Genomic DNA, 19,107 nt, shown 5'->3' on the forward strand with positions numbered 1-19,107 from the left:
CCCTCTCACTACAAGGGTTCCAGCAGATGGGCCTGGCGCTAGCCCTAGGTAACAAGCCCCTGTGGGGGACTGGAATAGGAAGTGTGGCCAGGAGGGGCATATGTGGAGCGCTCTTATATGCCGTAGGAACGCCTCAAAGTGATGAGGGACGGAAAAGTGTGTGAGAGAAAAACAAAAAATAGGAATGCGGGCATGAGGAAGATCATGATCTCCAAAGCGTGTCTACAACCGTTGCAGAGCAACTGTGCATTATATAGAGCCGGCTTTAGATGCCTGGCCGAAATCGGACTGACCGGGACAGCGCCCTGGGAGGAAAGAACATTTGGTGTGGGTTGTTGCGAATTTAACGGCAGGGGGTGTGAGGAGGACGGGAGGAGGGCAGGGGGTTGATGGGATGATAATAATTACACTGAGGTACATTAAGTGCGGATTACAAAGTCTTTAACGGGACCCGATTAAGACTAAGTGGGATGGACGAGCAGCTGTTTCCATAACATTAAATCAGGTAAATCCCTGTTGCGCCCCTCGGAATATTGGCGCCCCGGGCCTGGGCCTAGCTCGCCCATGCCCAAGGCGGGGCCTGCCTCGGCGATTGGGTAAAAAGAAGTGAGGTGTCAGGAGAGGGAGAGGCAAAGAGCGAGCCGAAGCCCATAGTGGGGAGCAGGAGATGGCAGGACTAAGAAATTAGAGCGGGGTTCTCTCCAGCAGGAATCGATACGTGACAGAGTGCGGCATAAAAACAGAGCATTGAAGACGACAGCCTTGAAATAGGAGGTGAAAATTGCTTGTGCCTAAGAGACAAATCAAGGCTAACTGGGCTCGAAATCATGGATGCTAGTAATTCAGAAAACATGTCACAGACAGAAATCAGGGGCAGAGGTCTGGGCGCAAAAATGATGGAAGCATGTTAGTGGGATACCGAACATGCCCAAAAGAGCCCAAGAGAGCAGGAGCTTGAAACCTTCCTGACTCCTCTAACCACATCACTCCTCAGACGTTTCATGCTTCCTCGTCCTAACTGATATATTTACCTGCAAACCCACAAACTGAAAAGGAAGCTGGAGGAGCGAGTGCTAGAGCCTACCCTACACACACTCATCTGGTGCTAATGTTTCCGGCAAGGCAGAGGTGCCAGAACTGTAGAAGTCAGCAACACACCTGAAGGCCATTCCGTGGTACTTATCCAGTTTACAGTAGCCTGGAGTAGGTCGCCAAACCTCAATATTTCACCTCAGAGACAGGACAGATGACTGCTCACCTATGCTGCTGGCAGGAGAAGGACTTAAGCATGCTGAACCGTTGATAAGTGCAGGTTGCACAGCCCAGTCCAACTTGCACCAAGGTGTGAAGAGCAGCAGCCCGTTAAGATTATGTAGGAATGGGTGTTCTGTGGAGGAATTTGAGCAGTAGCGCAATGGATGCATTTAAGAATGTTGGTTGTTTGCGACGGTCTATAAACACCAGGGAGGAATGCCTGGGTAGAAAAAGTCACCTCCACACCTTTACTTCTGTGCCCCATCTGATATGCTGACACATAAGGATTAGTTATTTACCTGTAATCCTAGTTCTCTTCCAGTGGTATACTCATCAAAGTCATAAGCACTGAATAATCCTCGCCCACGTGCGAGATCCCGGAGCATATAGAAATAAATATATATATACACACACATATATGTGTATGCTTGGGCCCATTAAGTGTATACCACTTCCGAAACATACACATACGTGTGTGTGTGTGTGTGTGTGTGTGTATAGGAGTGCCAGTAAACTCCGAAACGCGTCGGACCTAATGTTTAAATAAACACACTTCTGAATTGAGGCCGCGGCTCCAGTGTTTGTTCTTTCGTCCAAGAATTCCGGAAGTTAGACGCAGTGGATTGTTTTGCGATATATATATATATATTTTTTTTTCTATATGCTCCGGGATCTTGCATATATATCCAGCACAAACCTCCAGTCTTCAGAAAAAGAGGCACGCCAAACCAAATATTCAAGATCAGCTTGTATTTTAATCCAACAGAGAAACAGCCTTCTTTCATCCTTACGATGTCTGGCACTCCCCATTGCCAGAAGATGTCTTGCATGACGTTGCTGTTTAGCACCCAGTCGTGAGCTTCTACAAAGTCCCTGCTTAGGGCGTCTGCCTGAACATTCAGAGACCCTGGCAGGTGAATGACCACAATGTTGAGATTACTTGCAAGAAGCCACTTCCAGATGGGCTGCAACTCCTGAGAGAGAGAGAGAGGTCTCGACCTGGTGCCCCCCTGCTTGTTCAGATAATACATCGTCATGGTGTGTCTGAATCAAGTGGTAGCTGGACTGGAAAGAAGGGTACAGCGACTTGAGGGCTAGGTGCATGGCTCTCAACTTTAGAAGGTTGATGTGATACCCCGCTCTATCTCTGACCAGAGACCTTGTACTTGAAGATGTCCCATGTGAGCTCCCCAACCTTGCAGAGAAGCATCCGTGAGTATAGTCTGAGTGGGAGTATCTTGGTGGAATGGAACTCCCTTCAGTAGATGTGATCACTTCATACACCATGTGATGGAGTCTCTGGCTGACTGAGGAAAAGTTACACGGTCTTCCCAACGGCCTGACGTCTGCATCCACTGATCCTCCAGAGACTGCTGTAGAGGACGCATGTTCAATCTGACATTGGGGACGATGAAGACACAAAAAGCCATTGACCCCAGAAGAGAAGACACCTGTCTGACTGTGGGAAGATGAGATCTGAGGAGTTCGCAACATTTCTCCCTGATTGATGATAACCTCTCCTCCGAAGGACACACGCTTGCCTTTACGGTATCCAGTGAAGCGCCCAGGTAATGGATTTTTTTTGGGTCGGGTTGAAGACGGATTTCTTGTAGTTGACCTGCAGCCCCAGCGTGTTTAGTAGATGCATGCAGAAGGAGAGATGATTCTGAAGCAGGGAAGGCGTAGCGCTCTTCAGGAGCCAATCGTCCAGATAGGGATAAATGAAAATCTTGCGCTTGCGGAGATAAGCTGCCACCACTGCCATACACTTTGAAAATGTTCGGGGGGCCGATTTGAGCCGGAACGGAAGGACTCTGTATTGGAAGTGCTGCTGAGCTACTTGAAAGCGGACAAACATTCGATGCTTTACGGACACCGGCACGTGGAAATAAGCGTCCTGCAGATCTATAGCACACATCCAGTCCCCCTGATGTAGATGAGGGAAGATCTGATGGAGGGCCAGAATCCGAAACTTCTCCTTGCGGATGAATTTGTTCAAGAGGTGCAGATCGAGAATTGGTCTGTAATCTGTGGTCGGGCCTCTTCTTTGGACCAGGAAATAGAGAGAATATATTCCCTGTTTTCGTTGCTGAGTCGGAAATACTCTATGACCTTTTTTTGTAGAAGACTGTTCACCTCATCCTGCAACATGTGGTGGCATGGACGGAATACTCTGCGTGGTGGAACTGGTGGAGGTGGGGCTTTGAACTGCAGCAAGTATCCATTTTGCACAATATTCAGCACCCATCTGTTGTTTGTGATTGATCTCTCCCCTCTTGCAGGTGAAAAGAGATACTTCCCCCTACCGGAGTGGCTAACGGGCACGGAGGAAGCATGTGCTCATTGTTTAGCTGGTTGTTTAGCAGTTGAGGCCTGCTGTCTGTTGTTTCCTTTTCCTCTACCAGGTCTTCTCTGGTGGAAATGTGACCTCTGCTGTTGTTGATTTTGAGAGGTCCACTGAGGGGTTTGAAACCACTGTTGGAAGGAACGCCTGTCGTAGGGAGGAAACCGTTTGCGGAATTCCTTCAGTTTCTCCAGCCCATCGGCCTTCAGTGTCCAATTCAGCTTTCATTTTGGACATCTTACCGTCCACATGAGACCCAAACAACGAAGAACCATTGAACGGTAGATTGACGATCTTCCGCTGCGCATCAGGCTTAAGACCTGTAAGACGCAGCCAGGCCGAGCGTCTAGAGCAGATGCCGCGTGAATAGCCGTGCGTGGTCAGATCAGATGAGTCCGCAGCAGCACTTATTACCTGGTTTGCCACCAAGACCCCTTCCTGCACAATCACCAGAAAGTCCTGTTGGTCTTCTTTCGGGAGTTTTTCCGTAAAACGTGACCGACAGTCCCATAGTGACCGGTCATATCTCCCCAAAAGAGCTGAGGCGCTGGCAACTTTCATGACTGAGGCCGAAGTATTACACATCCTCTTGCCCAAAGAGTCCATAATCTTGCTGTCCTTCTCAGGATGGACTGAAGAAGATGATGTCACAGAGTGTGTCTTCCTGGCCGCCGCCACAATTACAGAATCCGGGGGAGGATCAGAACGTAGGAAAAACAGATCCTGATCAGGGGCTTTGTACTTTTTTGCAATGCGAGAAGGTACTGCACCTACTGTTGCAGGAAGTAAGAAAGTCTGCATGGCAGGTTCTAAAAAGCCTGGAACCAATGGCAGCAGAGACCTCGTTGAAGAACGATGATGTAAAGTCTCAAAGATAACAGACGTGGAGACCGTCGGAGCCGACATACTTACGTTCAGTTTGTTGGCCCCACTGCAGAGAACTTCGGTAAAGGTACCCAAGTCATCAATCGGGGACACTCTGGATGGAGGTGTCGCCGACAAAGTTGGAGAATAGTCCCTTATCGAAGACCTGGTGGACGTGGACCAAGTTGGTGATCTTCGTCGCCTCCGTTTCGGAAAGGAGGCATGATGAGAACGTGATATCTCCCGTGAACGTGTGACACCTGTCTTCGCGATGCTCTTGACTTCTATCGCCCAGGAGACCGAACTGGGGAATTCGACGTCGATCTTCTATGACGCCTTTTCGACGTTGACTTCTTTGACTGCGAACGCCTCAATGGGGACAGGCATCTCGACATCGACAGCCTGTAGGCTATTGGCATGAGTCTTACCTGCCGAACCTCTCGACGCCGACCCTCGAGAAGGGGGCGGAGTGTGCCTCGCCGTCGACTGATGTTTTGACGTCGACGGGTGTTTTGTCTTAGGCCTCTCGGGGTCAACATACTTCGCATCCGAAGTAGTATGCCTCGACGTAGATACCTTTTTCGGCGACGATGACTCTCGCCGTCTCGATGCTGAAGAGTGTCTTGTTTACTTCTTCGACGGCGATCTCGACGCCGACGGCGAACACTCTGGAATCTGCCTCTTTCTTGACCCTGGAGAGGAAAAACAACGCTGTTTTCGATGATCCTGGTGAGAGGAAGGCTCTTGACTCCCAAGGCCACTTTTAGGAGGAGTTTTTCCTCTCTCCAACACAGCATGAAGACGAATCCTTTCCCTGTCACGCAGGGTCCTTTTAGAAAACTGCTGGCAGGAGTAACAAACTTCAGGCTTGTGGGAAGATGGAAGACACACGATACACATGGAGTGTGGGTCAGATTTTGCCATCTTCTTACCACAAGACGGACATTTATTAAATAAAGCTGGCATTCTGACCAAAAAAAATGATAGTAAATAGTCAGAAAACAGTAGAAAACAACTACCAGCAGACAAAAATGTCGAAATTTAAGAGAAGATATTCAATTCCTGACTGAAAAAGTCAAAAACTGTCGAGCTCAAGCTCCAGGATCCTCACAGAAGGAGCAGGAAAAAATAACTGACCTAACTGTCACCTGTGGTGCATGATGGGAGCAGACAGGCTCCCGGAGGACTTAAAGGCACGGTGTCCAGAATCTTGGAAGCCTTAAAGGCAAGGTGACAGTTGTTTTACTGTACTAAGATAGTTATTTATCTATGCAGCCTATGGGCCAACTGCCTGCCATTACCTGTTTTCCTTTTCTGAAAATAAAGGATTCTTGTATGATACTATTACAGTGTATGTTCTCTATTACAAGGTGTATTTAGGGGATTATTTTCATACAAGAGCAACCTATGTAATTCTGGTGGTTTGACCTATTGGAACAATTTTAGGCTGTATATGTATATATATATATATATATATATATATATATATATATATATATATATACATACATATGTATGTGTATGTGTCGGAAGTGGTATACACTTGTGGGCCCGAGCATACACATATATATGGAAAATGCTACTTACCAGTATGAATCTGTTCTTGCCATGTAGCGCTGTAGATCCGCATAGTTTTGCATAGATCGCCATCTGGTGTTGGGCTCAGATGTTTGCACTCTGTTATTGTAGAATTCTTTGTAGTTACGGGTTAGATGACTCCTCCTCTGGTTAGTAGTGCGCATGGGCATCTACTCCATCTTTGCCATGAAGGGTGATGATGGAGTTAGTTAGAAAAATAGAAAGATGTCCATGTGTAATATATCTAAGTAAGATAGTACTGCAACACATATAGGTGTCCGGGGAGGTAGGTGGGCGTATGCGGATCAAGAACAGATGCATACTGGTAAGTAGCATTTTTCGTTCAAGCATATGAGCTGTAGATCGCATACTTTTGCTTAGACTATACAGCAGTTACCCTGTTAGCGGTGGCTACCTGTATGCGTTGCAGTAGTTTGAAAAAGTGCTTTTAGTACAGCCTGGCCCACACCTGCTTGTTGTTTTGCGTGCACATCTACACAGTAGTGTTTAGTGAAAGTGTGCGGTGTAGACCATGTTGCGGCTTTGCAAATATCATTCATGGGAATATTTCCTAAGAATGCCATGGATGCCCCTAGTTTGTGGAATGTGGTCTAGGGGGAATGGATAATGAACGCTTTGCTTCTTGGTAGCATATTTTAATGCATTTAACGATCCACCTGGCAATTCCAGATTTTGATATAGGATTGCCTTTGTGTGATGGTGAAAAAGCTACGAAAAGTTGTTTAGTTTTCATGAAACTTTTTGTCCATTCACTATAATAGAGAATAGCTCTTTTGACGTCAAGCGTATGAAGAGCTCATTCTGCTACTGAGTCTGGTTGAGGAAAGAAGACTGGGAGCTCAACAGACTGGTTAAGGTGAGAAGCTGAAATGACTTTAGGCAGGAATTTAGGGTTTGTCCTAAGAACCACTTTGTTGTGATGTATTTGCAAAAAATGGTTCTTGTATGGTTAATGCCTGGAGTTCACCCACTCTTCTGAGGGATGTGATGGCCACAAGGAAAGCTACTTTCCATGTGAGGAACTGTAACTCACATTTATGCAAAGGTTCAAATGGGGGACCCATGAGTCTTGTAAGGACAATGTTTAGGTTCTATAATCGATAGGGTGGAATTCTGGGAGGAATTATCGTTTTAAGACCTTCCATGAAAGCTTTGATGGGAGGTACTCTAAACAAGGACAAGTGTTGTCTGTTCTGTAAGTAAGCTGCTATAGCAGCAAGATGTTATCGTATAGATGTGTATGCCAGATTACATCTTTGTAGGTGCAGGAGATAACAAATAATGTTTTGAGTTGAAGCATCTAGTGGATTGATCGTGTTGTTATTGCAGTAAATAACAAATCTTTTCCATTTAGCTGCATAGCATGCTCTAGTGGTAGGACGTCTACCTTCTTTAATAACGTTCATGCACTCTGGTGGGAGATTGAGGTAACCAAACTCTAAGACTTCAGGAGCCAGATCGCTAGGTTCAGTTGCGCTGGTTCTGGATGTCTTATCTCTCCATGGTTCTGTGTGAGAAGCTTTGGGGAGAGGAAGAGCTTTTGGTGTGGGACTACTGAGAGTTCCAGAAGTGTTGTGAACCATGGTTGTCGTGCCCATGTTGGCGCCACCACGATCATTGTGAGAGACTGTTGTTTGAGTTTGCGCACCAGTAATGGAATGAGTGGGAGAGGTGGAAAAGCTTACGTAAATCGGCCTGACCAATTCATCCATATCGCATTGCCTTTGGACAATGGGTGTGGGTACTTGGAGGCGAAGTTTGGGCATTTTGTGTTTAAATCTCGGACGAGGACAGCTTTGACTATCAGATGTTTCTGAAAAGATTTTAGGGCGAGAAATATAGCCAGTAATTCCAGGTGATTTATGTGGAGAAGTCTTTGTTGAGGGGTCCATACACCCTGGATAGTGTGATTTAATAGATGAGCTCCCTAGCCGGTGAGCGATGCGTCTGCTGTGAGAACTATTTGTGGAACCATGTCTACGAACAGCCGCCCTCTGGAAAGATTTTGTATGTTCCACCATTGCAGAGAGGGATATGTGCGGCTGTCCACCAACACCAGATCTGTAAGTTGACCCTGAGCTTGGCTCCACTGTTGTGCTAGGCATTGTTGGAATGGGCGCATCAGGAGTTTTGCGTAAGGAACAATTACGATGCAAGAGGCCATCATCCCTATTAGCTGCATGGACACTCGAGCTGGTAGTGACAGCTCCAGCTGAAATTTTGCTATGAGTGCTTGCATACTGGTTATCCTGGTTTGGTTGGGGCATGCAAGGGCTTTGGAAGTATCTATTGCTGCATCTAGATACTGTTGACTGTGGGACGGTTGTAGATGCGACTTGGTGAGGTTTATTGTGAATCCTAATTTGTGTAGCAGCTGGATTGTGTGGTGTCTGTCTTGCACACAAGCATGGTGTGACCTGGCTTTTATGAGCCAGTCATCTAAGTAAGGAAACACATGGATGTGTTGTCTCCTCAAGTGGGCTGCTACCACCGCGAGGCATTTAGTAAAGACTCTGGGTGATGTTGTGACTCCGAATGGTAGGACTTTGAACTGATAGTGTTGTCCGTCCACTACAAACCGTAGTTATTTTCTGTGAGCAGGGTGAATAGGAAAGTAAAAGTAGGCGTCCTTGAGATCTAGAGTGGTAAGGAAATCACCTTGTTGAAGCAGGGGCAGGACTTGTAGTGTGACCATGTGGAAGTGGTTAGATTGTATGTACCGGTTTAAGGGCCTCAGGTCTAATATAGGCCTGAGTGTTCCATCCTTGTGTTTTGGTGATGTACGGGAACCGGTTCTATTGCATGCTTTTGCAAGAGAGAGAGAACCTCCTGCTTGAGAAGCGCAAGGTGTTCTGTGGGCATTGGATGTTGTTTGGGAGGTATGTTGGGGGGATTAGAATTGAGTTCCAGGCAGTAACCATACTGGATAATTTGGCTTACCCACCTATCTGTGGTGATGGAATTCCACAGAGGTAGGAAATGTGAAAGTCTTCCCCCGACTGGAGTGAAATGGTCGGGGAAAGTGTAAGGAAGTCACTGTTTTGTGGGGGGGAGTTGCAGGTATTAGAACCGCGTCCTCTCCCTCTGTTGTTATTGCCTCTGTAATTCCCTCTATAGTACCCTTTATTAGGGGAATTTTGGGTGGGGCTTTTATAAGTGGAAGAGTTGGCTTCTGTACCAATGGTCTTGGAGGCGCCTCTATAAAAGGAGCGACGAAAAGAACCTCTACTAGTTGTTGCTTGTAGAGCCCCAATTGATTTGGCTGTCTCTGTGTCCTTTTTCATCTTTTCTAAAGATGTGTCCGTAGTGGGTACAAACAAGTGTTCTTGATCTAGGGCTGACTGAGAATGGTAGACTGCACTTCTTGTTTAAAGCCAGATATGCGCAGCCATGCAGGTCTACGTAATAAAACACTTGTATTTATTGCACGGGATGCTGTATCCGCTGCATCGAGGTAACATTTTATTGATGTGTTAGTAATTAACTTTCCCTCTTGTATACGATCATTTGCTTTGTTCTTATGCTCTTCAGGGAGATGTTGCATGAGCTTTTCAAGCTCATCATAGTGGGCCCTGTCATACCTTGCTAGCAAAGCTTGTGAATTAGCAATGCGTCAAAAGTTAGCTGCCAGAGACACAACTCTTTTACCTGATGCATCCAGGAACTTAAATTCTTTGTCTAGCTGAGGGGCGTCACCTGTGGTTTGAGAATTTGCCCGTTTGCGGGCATTTGCCACTACTAATGAGTCTAGAGGGCGTTTCCCTTTAATATAAACTGGATCACTTGGAGCTGGTTTGTATTTTTTCTCAATTCTAGGATTAAGAACCCTAGCCCTGACAGGGTCCTTAAAAACCTCAGAGGCATGTTTAATGATTCCTTTGAGCATATGGAGAGTATTTGTTGTCTTTTGAGGTTGAGAAAATGTATCTAACAAAAAGTCCTCCTCTAGAGGGTCTGAATGGAGTTTGACCCCATGGAATTGTGCAGCTCTATTTATTAGTTGCGCAAACCCCACATTATCATCTGGAGGGGATGGTCTGGAGGGATATAGATCTGGCTCAGGTACATCTGGCATATTATAATCGTCCCAAGAGTCATGAGGCGGGCTACTGTGAGTGTCATCATCAGTGTGTGTATTATGTGGTGAGTGTATGTCCTCATCCTCATCTCCTATATCCTCATCGTCATCTTGTGGTGCAGGTGAAAGAGGCGGCACTGGAGAGTGTGCTGGAGAAGGTATAGTATTTGGAGGCTGTGGAGGTGGAGAGCAAGGCCTCATAGGAGAGGTGGATGAGTCTTTCTTCTTGGATGGTATCTCAGGAGTTTCTGAGGTGTCCAATCTTCTCTTTTTAGGTGGTATAGAGGTGACATGTCCAGTAATGGGGTCAATATGGAGTGTATTTTGTCTGGGATCCGGTGGATCGGGATAGAAAAGTTCTTTGGATCCGTTGTCTTTTTTCGGCGCTGAAGATTTCGGTTCAGAGCAGTGTTTTGGCCTGTCCTCTTTAACTTTAGGAGGGGATTTTGTCTCCTTCTGCTTCGGTAGAGTTTTCGACCCTGAAGCTTTGATTTGTTTTTTCGGATCCGAAGACTTGGATTGAATTTGCTACGGTGCCGAAGAATCCAAGACCTTGGGTTTATGCTTCGGTGCCGAAGATCTTTTTTCGGCACCGTGATGTGGTTGGCTCGATCCCGAGCTGTCTGTAGGCTTTGTTTGCTTTGGAGCCGGGCCCGGTGGCGGGGCTTCTGAAGTCTTGTCTCGGTGTCGACCCAGACCCGAAGGTGAAGGTGTTACCGGAGCCTTTTGTTTTTTTGAGGCAGTGGCATTGACATCAGTACTCACGCTCCGCTGACCTGGAGTTATCATCTGGTCTTCTGAGTCTGATCCTTCGGCTTCGGAGACACTGGCTTGTTCATCTCCTGTCTCTGGATCATCGGGGCCTGCCTCAATGAGGTTATCTGGAGCTGGAATGGTCGATCTGGACATTTCATGATGTTGAGCCCGGCGATCACATATAGACCGTCTTAGACCTGAAAGTCACAGGCCTGACAGTGTTGAGACTCGTGTTCTGGCGAGACAAAGGTTGCAGACCTCGTAGAGATCTGTGTGTGGGAATTTAGCCCCACACTTGCAATTTTTAAATGGAGTCCTTTCCATATGCTGGATGATGGCGCCGATCTGCCCAATGGCCCATGTCGACGACCGGACTCGAAAATGTCTTTGGAAATGGATACGCGTTGAGAGAATCGCGATCGAAATACTACCGTCGAGCGGTGAGAGTATTTGCGCGTCGAAGGGGAATCGAACGACGTCGACCCGGAGCGCAGCAAATTACATCCGAACCAGATGGCGGAAAAAAACAATCTAAGGATCTAGTCGATGCCCATGCGCACTACTAACCAGAGTAGGAGTCTCCTAACCCGTGACTACAAAGACTTCTACAATAACAAAGTGCACACATCCAAGCCCAACACCAGATGGCGATCTATGCAAAAGTATGCGATCTACAGCGCACATGCCTCGAACATATATATATTTCTATATACTCCGGGATCCCGCACGTGGGCGGGGATTATTCAGTGCTTATGACTATTGATGAGTATCCCCTGGAAGAGAACCCCTTTTACTTCAAGGAGGGTGGTTAATCCTGGCTCACTCAACTACTGTTCTGGATGCATTTCAAAGAACCTAAATGCACTGCAATGCAAGGCTGACCAAAAGGAAGACACCAGTTACAAGGATCATCGCTCAGCCCCCCACGCTCTTCAACATCTACATGGTCCCCCTCGCTACCATCGTCAGAAAGCAAGGGCTCAGCATAGTATCCTACGCCAATGACACCCAGCTCATCCTCTCCCTCACCAAGGAACCCGACATCACCAGACACAGCTTTCAGGAAGGAATGAATGATGTCACATCCTGGATGAGCAGCAGCTGCCTGAGCTCAACTCGAAGAAAACGGAGGACATTGTATCTACCCCCTCCGCATGGGACAACACCTGGTGGCCCACTGCCCTCAGCAACCTGCTCACACCCATGACCACGGCCACAACCTCGGCATCATACTCGACTCCTCTCTCACAATAACCCAACAGATCAACGCAGTTTCTTCCACATGCTTCAATATCCTCCGCAAGACCTTCAAATGGATCCCCCCAAATCCAGAAAGGCCGTCACCCACACACTCATAACCAGCAGACTGGACTACAGAAACACCCTCTACGCCGGTATCAACAAATCACTACTACGCAAACTCCAGACCATCCAGAACACTGCAGCCGGACTCGTCCTCGGCATCCCACGACAAGATCACATCACTCAGCATGTGCGAGACCTCTATTGGCTCCCTGTCGAAGAGAGCGACCAACCAAGCTGCTCACCCACGCCTACAAATCCCTCCACAACACCGGACTTCAATACCTCAAAGAAAGAGTCTCCTTCTACGTACCCAAGAGAAACCTCCGCTTCGCCGAACTCGCCATGGCCGAAACCCCACACATCTGCTGAGCCAGAACACAAGTAATAGCCTACTCCTACATCGTGGCCAAAACCTGGAACAAACTGCCCCTCAGCATCAGACGATCTCCCCACTCTGCAAGCTTACAGGAAGAACCTCAAGACCTGGCTCTTTGGATGAGACGGAGCTGCACAAACCCCTCCCCTCAGCACCGTGAGACCCTGACGGGTGAGTAGCACGCTTCACAAATCCCTGATTGATTGATTGATTGGTTACGCAATAAGCAAGGTCTGGCAGTTCATCCTCATCATCAATGAGGAAAGTGAAGGGCAGTTCTGAGCACTGAAAGCATGCTACCAAAACCATCAGTAGTACAAAGACACTCCTTGGCACCACCGCTCTGCGGCAGCACAGCAGACCGGCATGCACTTGCACACATGCTTTTCTGGTTCCATCAGTACTGCTGGATTGGAGAATTGGATAAACTGGAACACATGTTGAGGGCACTTCTGGCATGCACATGCATTCACAATTCATGTATACATTTTTGAAGATTTAAGTTGGCACAACAAGGTCACCAAAGGACATTCAGAGCGCTTTACAGCAATTTTTGCATCACATAAAACAGTACTTACAGTACAACAAAAGATCATATATAAACCTATATTTGTTTTTATCAGAGATCAGTCATGCAGCAACATATTAACATATTAAAACACATACCAAAACAAAAAGTTAGTAGACTTCATTTATCACGGATGTTCTCTGATGGAACGCACCTAGCAGTGCTAGCACACAAAGGTGCCATTGCACAGCCCCCAGGGTTGGAGCAGGATTAGGATACACGCAAATAGACACAAATGCATGTGCATACTACTGGGAGAGAGCATTCAATAGACTCACTGGCATAGACAATCCCTGGCGCTGTGCACATGGTTGCAGCATACTTACGCTGCACAAGTGCCTAATGTAAGGGCTTTGCTGCCACAGCTGGAAAAAGACTGGGGCAAAGACATTAATTGGCACTATCCCGATGATCAGAGATGCATCAGAAAACACTGGTTTCCTGTGAATGCCTCAATTTGAGGCGCTATCTCGAAGGTACCAGCACTGGTACTTTCTCCTCATACCTGAATCTTGTCTCGCCGTTTTTGCTGTTCCGCAACCTGCTGGGACAGGACCTGTTTCTTGGCTCTCAGTGCCTTGAAGTCAAATTCTTCCCCGCTGCCCTCCGAATCGTCCTCAAACTCTTCAATTACAACATCATCATCCTTTAAAAGGAAAACTCTGTTAGATAAGGAACCGTAGAGAACCTGTTCTCACCAACATTAATATTCCATTGGGGTATAAATGTGTTATAGCATAAATTTCAACAACATTCAAATAACCATCTTAACATTGCTCCCCTGAGGCTTTCCTTCCATCTTGGACCGACAAGTAAGCAAACAACTTATCTTCAGCTGTGGTCCATATCCAGCCCCTTTAGTGAATCCAACCAGCAGCACCAGACACAAGCTCTTACCCACTGTGTTCAGGACAGGGTGACAGCAATACACAGCGACTGAAGACAACCCGTTCACTCCAGCACAGGAGAATGTTAACCAGTTACACAACATTTAATTTTCTGTACAGGAGACTGAGGCAGCAATACACAGCGACTGAAGACAACCAGTTACCTCCTGTACAGGAGAGCGTGACCCCCCCAAGACAGAGGACTGCTGGCACACAGCAATTGTAGACACAACCTGTTACTGCCTGTCCAGCCGAGTGTGAGAGCAAAAACATATACACAACAACAGCATACACAACCCTTTATCTCCTATACAGGGGATGTGGCTAGAATACAAAGCAGCTGCAAACTCAGCCCATTATATCCAGTGCAGGAGAGTGCGACCACAATACAGAGCTGCTGCAGACACAACCTTTTACCCAGATCCTTGTAAAGGAAAGCGTAATAGCAATTGCAATAGAAGAGTCTACCTGCCATTGATAGAAACAACACTGCACACAACTCTTCTCCCCTCTACATAAGGATCTCTCTACAAAGCACCAACGCTAGACAAAGCTCACCTCCTGTACACAACAGTCTAAAAGAACAAATTACTTACCTTCGCTAATGCCTTAGTTGGTAGAGATTCTATTTAGCCACAGATTCCTTATCTTAGAATAATCCACAGACGTCAGACTGGATCCAGAAATTATGTTTGAGCAGTACTCCTCCACGCAAGTAGGCATCGTCGTTTGGTGCCGCGTTGCGTCACCAACCCTTGAAGTGACATGAACGGTGCCTACATCGGCGAAACCCCAGTGCCCTGAAGTCAAGTTTCATTTTGCGACTTTCTATGCCAGGAGCGCTAGGCAGCGAAGGACACTGACCACTGGTGTGTGAAACTAGGGTTCTGAAAAGGGGACATCCTGTGCCTAAAAGTATATTGCAGAGCAGGGAGAATGGGTGAGTAGGTAAGGAATCTGTGGCTAGATAGTCTCTACCAGATAAGGTGTTACCAAAGGTAAGTAACTTGTTTATCTGATAGAGATTTCTAGCTGCAGCTTCCTTACTTTAGAATAGATACCCAAGCAATACCTCCCCGGAGGTGGGTGCGCAAACCCGATTATGACTAAAAAGTCCTGCAGGACTGAACAGGCAACATGCCAATTCCGATGGAACTGACTGTCCAGGCAGTATTGCTTGGTGAACGGGTGCAACGAAGCCCACGCTGCAGCTTGACCGATGTCGAGGACCGGAACTACATGTGCTAACGCAGTGGTAGCAGCCTTTGCTCTGGTGGAATGAGCATGTAAGCCCCCTGAGAATTGCTTCTTGGCCAGTGCATAGCAGATCTTAATGCAGAGCACAATCCATTGGGAGATGGTTCTTTTTTGCACAACCTTCCCTTTCTTGGTTCCGACATATCTGACGAAGAGTTGATCGTGCACCCAAAACAGTTGTGTCAAGGTAAAACGACAACGCTATTATTGAGTTCAGTCGGTGGAGTCTCTCCTCTTCCTTCGAAGGATGAAGCGGACCATAAATAGCAGGCAAGTTGAAGGATTGGCCTACATGGAACGGGGTGACTAGCTTTGGCAAGAAGGATGCTTGAGTCCGAAACACCAGTTTGTCTGGGTAAAAAGAAATTTACGGAGACTGAGTTGACAGCGCTTGCAGTTCGTTGACCCTCTGGGCAGATGCAGTAGCCACTAGAAAGGCCATATTGATGGCGAGGAGCCTGAGAGGGCAGTTATGAAGCGACTCAAAGGGAGCTTGCATTAGAAAAGTAAGAACCAAACTGAAGCACAACAAAGGAAGCTGGAGGATGCATGTGCTGAACACATTTATTTCTAAAGTTTTATATAGCGCGAACAAGATCCCGAGGGATAACAGAGCGCTTTACAATATGAGGGAGGAAGGACAAAAACAATATCTATCACAATGTTCATAAGAGGAAGGGAGAGCGGGAAAATACAATGCATAAAAAAAAAAAACAACTAGGAGGGTAATACAATACAACAGCTGTAGGCTGGCAGCAAGGGTGAAACACAGTGTACAAGGGAGATCTGAATCAAAAATAAAAACAAAGTCAGCAGGTGCAATGACAGTGGGCCAGAGAGTCTAACCCTATTAGGGTATGAATTTGTTAATTAGGAATCTTTTGGCTTCCACTTTGAACGCTGACAAGGAGGAGATTCTGCGAACTTCCGGTGGGAGAGAGTTCCAAATCTTTGGGGCATCTCTGGAGAAAGCTTGGTGACAACTTCTCTTTTTCTTAAGGAGGAGTGGTTTCAGGAGGAGGGTAGAGGCACTTCTTGAAGCTCTTGCACCACAGGATAGTTTAAGTTTTTGTGCAAGGTAAATAGGAGTATTAAGGTGAAGGGCTTTGTGTGCAAGAACAGCAATCTTTAATTGAATTTGTGCTTCGAATAGCAACCAATTGAGGGATTTTAGGATTGGGGATATATGATCTTTTCGCTTGGTATCAGTAACCAGTCTAGCAGCCGAGTTAAGTGCAGCCCTTAGTGGAGCCAGAGCATATATGGGAAGGCCACAAAGGGTAGCACTACTGTAATCTAACCTCGGCAAGACCAGCGCTTGGACCACTTGCTTGAAGTCCTTTAGAGGAAGGAAAGGTTTAATATTTCAGAGAGATCTCATCAAGTGGTTAGCTCCTTTGCATACATTGCTGATATGACCTTTCATATTCAGGTGCTTGTCCATTGTGATACCGAGAGACTTGGCTGCGTCAACGATGAGAGGCGTACAGTTGAAGGCAGTGAGGTGATTCAGCCAGAGGTCTAACTTGGGGATGAGATTCGGAGGGGAGATGAGCAGGAATTCCGTTTTAGAGGTGTTGAGCAGTAGGTGATTCTCAGTTGACCAGTTTTGAGTAAACATTAGGGTAGTATTGAGTGAAATGATGTTTTCCAAGGATGAGATTTTCATATATAATTGCGTGTCGTCCGCATACATGTGGAAGAGAATGTTCATGGAATTTAGAGTGTGCGCAAGAGGTTCCAAGAAAAGATTGAAGAGGATAGGAGATAGAGCGGATCCTTGGGGGAACCCCATGAGTACGGGAGAGGGCTGGGAGAGAGAGTGGTTTGCCTTGACTCCGAGTTCTGTGATGAAGGAAGGATGAGAACCATTGTAACACCTGATCAGAAGAACCCATTCTATTTTGCAGGATGGACAGGAGGTTGTCATGATTAACCGTGTCAAATGCGGAGGAAAGGTCGAAGAGGATCAGGAGGCAGGATTCATTTTGGTCGAGCATAATTAAAATGTCAATAAAAACTTGAGTGAGAGCCGATTCAGTGCTGTGCCACTTCCTAAAGCCCGATTGATGCTGGTCTAGGAGTTGGTAATTCTCTATGTGGGCACAGAGTTGTGATTGCACACATTTTTCTAGTAGTTTCGCTAAGGTGGGGATGTTGGAAATGGGGCGTAAGTTATTGAGATCAGCTTTGTCAGCGTTAGTTTTTTAGTATGGGTGTTACCTGAGCTGCTTTTAGGCATTCAGGGATCCTGCCTTGAGCTAGGGAAGCATTAACAATTCTAGTCCAAGTGGGGATCAGTGCAGTCTTGATTTCTTTGAAGATAGAGGGGGGCAGCGGGTCGCTGAAGTGGTTGGAAGGGTTGACATTCTGAAGAATCGCATTGTTCTTGGAATTCGTGGAGGTCGATTTACATCTTCCAGAGGAGTCAATGGGTGAGGAAGCAATGGAAGAAATTAGTAGAGCCTTCTCAGAGGCGAGGTCAATGGAGATGATTCTTGATTTCTCCCTGAAGAAGGCTGCAAGATAATCGCAAGAGGGTGGGTTGCCACCAGGATCAGATTGGTTAGACCCTACGACTGATTGTTGTTTGAACAATTCGAAGAGTTTCTTGGGGCGGTTTGCCGCTTGATCCAGTTGGTGTCTGAAGTAAGTCGCCTTAGCACTCTTTATTTGTTTGTTGTATCGGCTCCTGGCATCTCTAAGGAGTTTTAGTTGGTCCGAGGAGGGATTGACTCGCTATGACCATTCAAATGCCCAAGGTTGCGGCGTTCAGAGTTTACGTTTTTGTTATACCAAGGTTTGGATATTTTTGTTGAGGCATTTTTTTGTTGGAGTGGAGCAATATTCTCCATGATGTTGGAGATGATTGAATTGTAGTCGTCGGTGAGTGATTGGACTTCAACTATGTCAGCTTGGAAGGAGAGGGCAGATTTACAATGGGCAGCTAGTTCGTCGGAGTTTATAGCTCTTATGTTCCTATTCCAGATCTTAGATTTTAGTGGTTGAGCCTTCCTCATCAATACCTCCCTGTTGATATAAAAATGGATGCAGTGGTGGTCGGACCAGTCACAAGGGTTAATAGAATCTATGGAGATAGACTGCTCTTTAGAGATAATGAGGTCTAACGTTTCTCCTTTGTTATGAGTCGGTTGGGCACAGTGCTGAGTCAGATCTTGATCAATTAAAAAAGATTTAATGCAAGATACAGTGGGTCGTTGGGGTTAGACCAATGAAGGTTGAAATCACCAAGGAAGAATTGGGACACTGCTGAATCAACATTAGTCGAGATGATTTCCATTGGTTGCTCAGTGAAAGGGAGATTGTCACCCGGGGGGTGATAAAAGGTGTGAAGTTTGCGAACCGGTAGGTTCATACTTGATATAGTGAGACAGAGGTATTCACAGGATGTAGGCTTCGCAGAGTCTGAGTGAGAAACCGAAAGTGTGTTTTCTGTGAATACATGCAAGTCCCCCACCCAGTTTCAGAGATCTGTCAAGCCTAATAATGTCATGAGTGGGGGGTCTAAGATAGGAGTGGAAGCTGGATTTAGTCAAGTTTCAGTGAGGATGATAATATCTAAATCATTGTGTTGGATGATGTCGAAGATATCAGTGGCATGTTTACTGGCTGACCTGCAGTTAAGTAGTACACATTTAAGACGGGGTGGATTGGGGGGGGGCGGGGGAGATGACTGGGTGACGTTCACAGAAGTGAGGTTGTTAGTATTGCTGCAACTAAGATTGCGACGGGGTTCTCTGTATGGTTTAGAGGGGATGGAAGGAATTTGTCTCGGAGGGTCGAGGTGAGGATCTGACA

The 19,107-nt window shown here is 46.6% G+C and overlaps 1 protein-coding gene across 4 annotated transcripts in view; it reads right to left on the reverse strand.

The window, feature by feature from the left end:
- SMG6 (SMG6 nonsense mediated mRNA decay factor) overlaps positions 1-19,107 on the reverse strand; it is a 1,079,424-nt gene that overhangs the window by 147,934 nt on the left and 912,383 nt on the right. For all 4 annotated transcript variants that reach the window (XM_085649087.1, XM_085649085.1, XM_085649086.1 and 1 more), the window contains one exon: positions 13,650-13,790. In XM_085649087.1, the coding sequence (XP_085505213.1) occupies positions 13,650-13,790 (141 nt within the window). The remainder of the gene's footprint in view (positions 1-13,649; positions 13,791-19,107) is intronic.

The sequence above is a fragment of the Triturus cristatus genome, chromosome 3_2 (genome assembly GCF_964204655.1).
Source record: "Triturus cristatus chromosome 3_2, aTriCri1.1, whole genome shotgun sequence".
NCBI classification, from domain to species: domain Eukaryota; kingdom Metazoa; phylum Chordata; class Amphibia; order Caudata; family Salamandridae; genus Triturus; species Triturus cristatus.